A 7,739-nucleotide genomic window follows, 5' to 3' on the forward strand; every position below is an offset into this window, starting at 1 on the left:
TGGGGATAATAAATGCAACACTGTCCACAGAGCCCCCTCCACCTGCCGTTTTGTGCTGGGTCTGCATTGCAAGTACTGCTGCTGTGGACAAGGCGTCCACGGAGGAGGGCAGGTCTGGATAGTGCCCTGGGTGCTGCTGCTGCCCGCTCTGCCCGGCCGGCTGTGGAGGGCCTCAGGCAAAGGCGCTGCTGCGACTGACGTGCCCTTGCCCATTCAGCGCCCGTCGCCGGAGAGCCAGATTTCCACTTGGAAGACCTCGAAGGCCCGACGGGCGGTTCCAAGGGTCCTGCAGGAAAAACAGCCGCTCTTGCGGTGAGGAGCTTCCGGGCGCCGCTGCGCGATCCCTGCTGGTTGCGCGCACGAGGCCAGCCAGGCGCGGGGCGACTGCGAGGACTGCGGCCCGGCTGCATGTCGCGGGTTCACACGAGACGGGGAGGGAAGTGCCTGCCCAGCCCTCGGGAGGCGGAGGCGGAGGGGGCTGCCCGGCGGCGGCGGCGGCGGCGGCGGGGCAAAGGCTTCTCCTGCCGGGGGCGGGGCGGGGCGAGAGGAGGGCGGGCACGGAGGGGCCACAAAGGCCCGGTCCCACCCCCGGCCGGTCAGTGGCCCTCCCCGCGGGCGGAGCCTCCTCCTCCTCCGGCCCTTCCCCCGTGGCGGGCGGGCGGGCGCTGAGGGCCCCCCGGCGGCGACCAGGAGCACCGAGGCAGTCCCGCCTCCGGAGAGCAGCGGCGGCGGCGGCAGCAGCAGGTGAGGCGGGCGGCGGGAGAGACTCTGGAGGGGCCCTCCCGCTGAGGAGGAGGCGGCGGCAGGCCCGGGCGGTTGCCGTGGCGACGGGGGGGGGGGGCGGGCTGCCTGCGGGGCACGGGGGGCGGTCTCCTCCTCCTCCTGCGCGACTTCCTGGCGGGGGGGGGGGCAGGGGACGGCTGACTGACGAGCGGCCTTTGCGGCCCCCAGGCGCGCCACCCCGCCCTGCAAGGAAGGCCGAAGGGGCGGGGCGCGGCCTGGCCTTGGAGGCCCGGCCCGGGGCTGCCGCCGGTCCTCTCTGCCGGTGCGCCGGGGAGAGGGGAGGGGCGGCTGAGCCCGGGCCTGGCCCCGCCCCTCCCTGCCTCTGCGCCCCGAGGGAGGGGGGCTTTGGGCGGCCCCCGATTCCAGAGGGGCGCCTGAGGGGCTGCAGCAGGGAACGTGGTGCCCGCCCCCCCCCCCCCCGGGGGCCAGAGGACCTCCTACGGGACGTGACCCCCCCCCCCGCGCACAGAGAAGGAGCCCCAAGTCCAAGCCCCCCACCCCCCGCAGCCGCCACGGTGTCCAAACTGAATTGAATCCGGTTTGGGGCTGAGCGCTCTAGTCCCCGGCTGCGCTGGCCTGGAGGCCCTCCCAGGTTGAGGTCTGGAGGGTGCAGCAGCGCAGCATTCTGGGGCGCCTGAAATGTTTGCACAATATCCCCCCTGCCCGTATTTACAACTGATGTGAGTCCATTTAACCACTTTTGCCACCACCTCATAGGAAAGGGTGCTGTTGCTGAGATGGGGGTCACACCAGCTCTTCCCCTCCCTGCGAGTTGTGGGGCGCTTGTAGGGTGCAGATTACCAACCTGACAGCAGGATAATTGTGTTTGGTTGAATTTTTTTTTCAGATGGCACAGTTTAATAAAAACTCCCTGCACCTGCCAGTCGTTTAAATAATATAATATACATCTGACAAGCTGGGATAAAACATGTAAAATTTAGTGGCTGCCTTCACTCTTCCTTGTGTCCTGTCTTTGTGTCTAGTTGTGATGTTGTCCCCTTTTGTTTCCTTTTCTGTTAGGGTGGAGAAGTGCTTTGCCTGAGAAATGTGCAGGCCCTCCCATTCACCTGGCACGATGTTCCTTATGAATACCTCTCCTTTGGTAGCTCTCCAGAGAAAATGGGAGCCTTTTGCCCAGACGAGGAGCTGTCGATACCCGGTCTGCTTCTCGGAATCTGAAGATGACATTGGTAGGACATCCATAAGCACCAAAGTGCAGATGATCATAAACAATCTGCAAAGTGAAGACTTATCCTTGGCCCCTACCAGTGAATATGGCTGCATTTTGCAGGAAAAAATAAAGGGGGTGAAATTTGGAGGTCACAAGCTGAGGAGCACTGGCAGGCTGCCACCCCAAGGATGTGCAAAGCATGCCCAGGACAGCTGCCCTGCTGACTCCGATGGCATGGACGCGGAAGAGGGTTCAGAGTTTGGGCCCCTGTCACTGAATTCTGACAGTGATGATTCTGTTGATCGAGAGATAGAGGAAGCCATTCAAGAGTACTTGAAAAACAAAGGCCGGAACCTCCCGCCCTTGCCAGGCACTCATGCAGACAAGAGTCTCAGAAAAGAGCAGCCTTCCTGTGCTGTGGCTTGTAATGTATTCCCTGCCGGTGTGAAAGCAAATGGGATCCCTCAGCACCTTGCTCCTGATTTTCTGGGAGATGACACACTCCATTGGGCCCCCTCCCCTTGCAGCGTGAGCAGTGATGACTCATTTGAACAGAGTATAAAAGCTGAGATAGAGCAATTCCTCAATGAAAAGAAACAGCAAACAAGAAAAAAGACGGTGTCTGGAGGGAGTAAGAGTCTGGATCAAAAGGAGGCACGTGAGAAATTAACAAGTCAGAAAAAAGGAACCAGCAAAACAAGGCCAGGTTCTTTCAAGCGAGGAGGCAAGGCCTTCTTAAGGAGGCGAAAAGTAGAACTGCAAAACACCAGCACACCTCCTAAATGTTTGATGCTGAAAACAGAAGAGCTTGTGGGTGTCAAAAAAACAAGCCAAATATACCTTAACTCTCCTGGGGCTGCCCATTCCTGCATGTTGGAGCAAAGTAATAATGGTGAGATCAGGCAGAAGTTTTGGAAAGACAGAGGAGAACAAGGCCCTGAAAGTTTAAATATATCTGATTCAAGTAGTGATGACGGCATCGAAGAAGCAATTCAACTTTACCAGCTGGAAAAAGTCAGAAAAGCAGCCAATGCTGAAGCCAGCCATGTTCCTTTTCAGAAGGAAGAGTTTGGGGCTGGGGAGCTAGCACACATATCTGCAAGCCTGACAATCCGTTCAGATGGAAATGCCTTGCCAGAAAATACCAGAACAGCCATAAGGAGCAGCAAGAGGAAACATCTTGGCTCAAAACCTACAGAATTAAATAGAATCAGTGCCATCTGTAATGAGCAGGAGAAAAACAGGTGTTGCACTTCTCCAGCAAACAGCTTTGCCAGTAGTATGGTCACGTCACAGTCCTGCAGAGCAGATACTGCGGCTGAGTTGATGTGTGCAGAAGCCATTCTGGATATCTCCAAAACTATCTTGCCACTCCCTGTGTCAGGTGACAATAGATCCCTCCTGGCTGACCCTTTCTTCCATTCCCAGGAGGGTGTCCCTTCTTCCCACCATGAGAGTGATAGTAATGTTGTGGACAGCGATGACAGCATTGAACAAGAGATAAGAGCTTTTTTGGCTGTGAAAGCACAAAGAGAGTGTTTGATAACCACCCCAAAGCCTCTGTCCTCTGGGCAGCTCAAGAGGCCTAAGCGGTTCTTTCCCAACACATTGAACCTAGCCCTGAATCATAAAAGGACACTTAAAAAGGAAGGCAGAGTATCAAGACCAAGACAGAATAAACAAAGGACACTATCAGAGATGGGTTTTAGCCGTCTGCATAGTGACAGCCATTCAAAACATGTTGCTTCCCAAAAAGAGAATGTTCTTAGCAGTGTGAAAAACCATGAAACCAGCGGGGCGGCTACGCAACAGGAGGTCACTCCAGCCACTGTCAGTTCTGTGGATTTTACGTACCCCCTGGCACAAGGACTTCTTGATGCAAGGGGGCTTGTAAAAAATACAAGACAAGTTCTGCAGAAATATAGCACAGATGACAAGAGCAGCTCTTTGGACAGCGACGAGGATTTGGATACAGCAATCAAAGATCTCTTAAGATCTAAACGGAAGCTGAAGAAAAAATCCAAAGACCAAAACATTCAGTGTAAGAAAGTGAGATTTGGTAACGCCGAGATGCATATTTTTGAGGATAAACTTGAAATTCTCCCCAAAAAAGACTGCAAATCCAAAAATCCTACCTTGCTAAAAAGCTGCCTCATAAGATCCAGAAGAAACATTCGGGAAGTGAGTAAACAGAAGGGGTCTCGATGCATTGTGAAAGGGAGAACTAAAAGCGCGGAGGTCAGACAGTGGGCATTAACCTTTGGAAAGGGAGGCCAGACAGTTTCTGGACCAGACTGCCAAGCAGCAGCAGCAATGAATGGTCAGCATCCTTGGATGGCCACACCCTTGATGGAAGACAGCAACTCTTTGGATAGTGAAGATGGCATTGAACAAGAAATCCAGAGGTTCTTAGCAGAAAAGGCCAAAGATTCCTCGCGTTGTGTGGAAATAGCTGGAGCTTTTGGAATTGTTGACACTATGAAAGCTGCTAATCCTCAAACTGCACTACCAAAAGCAAAGCGCCAGCGGTCAGAAGGTGGGGACGTTGACTTATTGAAGCAGAATAAGAGAGCAAAGAAGGGCTGTCAGCCAATGACTGAGTTGAAAAGTGCTCTGAGTATTGAAAGAGAGAGTGCAGGAACTGTTGCTCGACTTGGTAAACAAGCCAGAACGTGCACAGAAGACACTGACAGCCAAGCAGCAGTGATGCTGCAGGGAAACCAGAGAATTGCTCCAGCCAAAGGTGCTGGTTTATCTGTAAAAAGAATTGCAGTGGACAGGAAGGGGGTGTCTGATGACAGCCTTGATCAGAGAAGTCTTCCGACTTGGAAGGAGAAAGCTGAGAACTGCAAACTGCAGAATTATTTTAAGCCCATGTCACTTTTCAGAAAAAAGAACCCACGGGAGTTCAAAATTTCTAGCAAGTCTACAGCAGGCTTCAAAGGTGCCCAGACGAAGAAGAAATGTGTGCTTTTGAGGAAAAGGCGTGGCCTAGAATTGCCAGTTCCCCAGAGCAATGTGTTCAGGAGGCGGGAGGGCTTGCTTGGTGAGAAACTTAAAGCTCCTGTAAAGCAAGAAGGGATCCTGGTTTCCAAATGCAAGACAGAAGAGGCAGAGTTGTCTCTAAGATGCATGGCAGAAGAGCTATATACCCAAGTGTCAGAAAAAATGGAGGCTGTCCCTTTAAGTGCAGAAATGCTCATTCTTTCAAAAGCCAGACTTTTTGATGATGAAGAGCCTTGTCCCTGTGCAGATTCAAAGCTAAGCTCTCTTTTTCAGGAGCCCAACATGTGTGATCCCAGCAGGGCTAATGTCAGCTCGTTGCCATCTGAGATCCCTGTTAAGGAAAAGGAAGGGGAAGCCCATGATCACAGCGACGGTTGGGAGGAGGGGCTTGGCACCTCCAAGTCTTGTAACTCACCATTGAAAGAGACGGGGTTGTGGACCCACCAAGAGACAGGATAGCTGAGAAGCAAACCCAGCAGGATGTAGAAGGAGGCTCTGCAGAATTTACAGATGTACCTATGGTGGCCCACAGTCATGGTCTGGAGACAAACAAGCCCTCCAGTGTGTAATGACTTCATATTTTAGTCATTGTTAAGGTAATTCAAAAGGTTGTGTCATAATCATATTAAAAGAGGTGAGGTTTTTGTAACATATGAAGAAGATTGATTTGAGTCTGTTCTTCTGCTTACATGACTTTGGTGCATATGAGCCACAGCTGTAGACCCTCTGGCTGTGGTGTGAAGGACACGTATGCTGCCATTACAAAAATAAATGTGTTTTTTTCTGACAGATTGACTTCTGTTAATGCAATGATGCAAACTTTCATGTCAGTGTCTTAAAAGAACTTAAAACCAAAAGGTAAAAGTGGGGGGGGGGGGGGGGGGATGGCCCGCATCAGTATACAGAAATGTGAAGAAACACGTTTGCAGTTATCTGTACTAATTTTTTTTTCTCTTGGTAGATTTAAAAAAATTATTTAAGAAGTGCTTTAAGGAAATCTTTTTTAGGTTCTATTTATAGGCATGGCAACTATGCAGAGCTGTAGTTGTCATGTTTATTGTAAGAGATGGAAATGATTGTGGTTTGTTATGCTTTAAATCATGATGCACGCTCATGCCTGCTTTTGAATTACTCATCCATTTTGAAGAGCTGTAATTGAAGTGCCTCAATACCACAAACATATTTTTAGAATGTCACAAAAATTCAGCTACTTTAGGATGCACTCCTGTTTGTTTTGCTTTTTGAAAACTATTTATTTATGGGACTGTCAGTACATGCAGGCAGACTTTCTTACAGGTCTAGAGAGACCTTATGCAAAAGAGTGGATTTGTGTATCATGCAATTAATGGGACAGGCCTTGAAAGCAGGACTAAAAGAGGAGCTCCAAGATATAAATATCCATTGGGTTAGGTTTATCATTTGAAGAATTGTTTGTTTTTATGAACCGGCCTTTTACCAAGTCACACCCTTGTTCCATGGAACTCCGTGGTGGCTGCTGTGACCGTCCCTGGTTCTCCCTGGTCTCAAGATGAGAAAGGTTTCCCCCAGCCCCTCCCTTTCTGAGGTCCTTTGAAATGCTCTCAGCCTGTGTGCAAACCGGATGTTCTGCCAATAAACTACAAGACCTTCTTTTTGTTAATGCCTGTGAAAGTTTGTTCCAAATTGCCAGGCAGTAGAAAGATGTTCTTTGATGCTCTTTGATTTACTTAATGGGACTATTGCTGTCTAGCAAAACCAAATGTCTGGACCTCAGCAGAACAAATTGTAAGTTGGAGGGGGTATGGATTAAAAAAACACTTTATGATATAGTTCCCCTGATCCAGTCATCGTCGTCCCCCCCACACACAAACATGAATGCCATTTGTGCCCCCCCCCCCAAAAAAAACCCTAACAGGAGATATGGCATTGCCACCACTATACATGGTTTTGTCCCAGGAAAACAAAAAGGGAAAGGCACAAATCTGTCCAAAAGAGCAAGGAGCAAAAGGTTCCACTTTTTGTCACTGTGTAACTGGGGAGCAGCTGGAGCAGCTTCTGGGCCCATTGACTTCAGTGAACTCCAAAGGGTGTTAACTCTACTTAATGATTGCACTGTTAGCTTGGAATTGGGACCTGCCCCATTGATTTTCAACTCGTACCTTATTTTTAAAATGCTGTGTTGATAAGACTAAACTTATGTGAACATTCAGTTTGTCATTTGACTGTACAAATTCTGCCGAGCATTCCATTTAAATTCTTCACAGAAATAGACCTGTGTGTCAGATCCCTTTGTGTTACTTCATTTCAATTTGAATTGCAGTACCTTGTCACTGGTGATTTCAATGCCTCTGATTTTGAGGAGCACTTTTTAAATTAAAAAAAAACCCCTTGTGTGTATAAGAAATTTATGTACATTCAGACATTTATACAATTTACTAAACTGGGTTAAGACCATGAACCAAGAACCAAAAGTTATCTCAAGCAACGTTTCCCACAATTCAGAGATGCAGCCCTCCTTGTCTGCTTCTGCCCCTTATTGTGCCTGATTCCTTCCAAATCAGTTTTCAAACTTTGCAGACCATCCTGTTATCAGCCTATACTGTGTTGTATGTTTGCCCACCCCCTTTTTTCCCTCCTAATCTTGATCATTGGTTGCCCTTTTCTGTATCTGTTGCCTCTCCACAATAAGCCTTCTAAGCAAAGTCTACCTATATTCCAAGTGTGGCCAGCCCATGCAAAGGTGGCCCCATATACTTCTTGCTGCTTTATTTTCACCCACTTTCTTAATAATCCACAGCAT

General features: G+C 49.8%; 1 protein-coding gene across 1 annotated transcript; it reads left to right on the forward strand.

Moving 5' to 3' along the window:
* The first annotated feature begins 348 nt into the window (after window positions 1-348).
* Window positions 349-7,343, forward strand: PPP1R26 (protein phosphatase 1 regulatory subunit 26). The gene is given in 3 exon segments (XM_048513032.1): window positions 349-744; window positions 1,804-5,395; window positions 5,398-7,343. Coding segments are annotated over 2 exon segments (3,699 nt in total). The 5' UTR covers window positions 349-744; window positions 1,804-1,828; the 3' UTR covers window positions 5,530-7,343.
* The last annotated feature ends 396 nt before the right edge of the window (window positions 7,344-7,739 follow it).

This window comes from Sphaerodactylus townsendi, linkage group LG12, assembly GCF_021028975.2.
Source record: "Sphaerodactylus townsendi isolate TG3544 linkage group LG12, MPM_Stown_v2.3, whole genome shotgun sequence".
NCBI classification, from domain to species: Eukaryota; Metazoa; Chordata; class Lepidosauria; order Squamata; family Sphaerodactylidae; genus Sphaerodactylus; species Sphaerodactylus townsendi.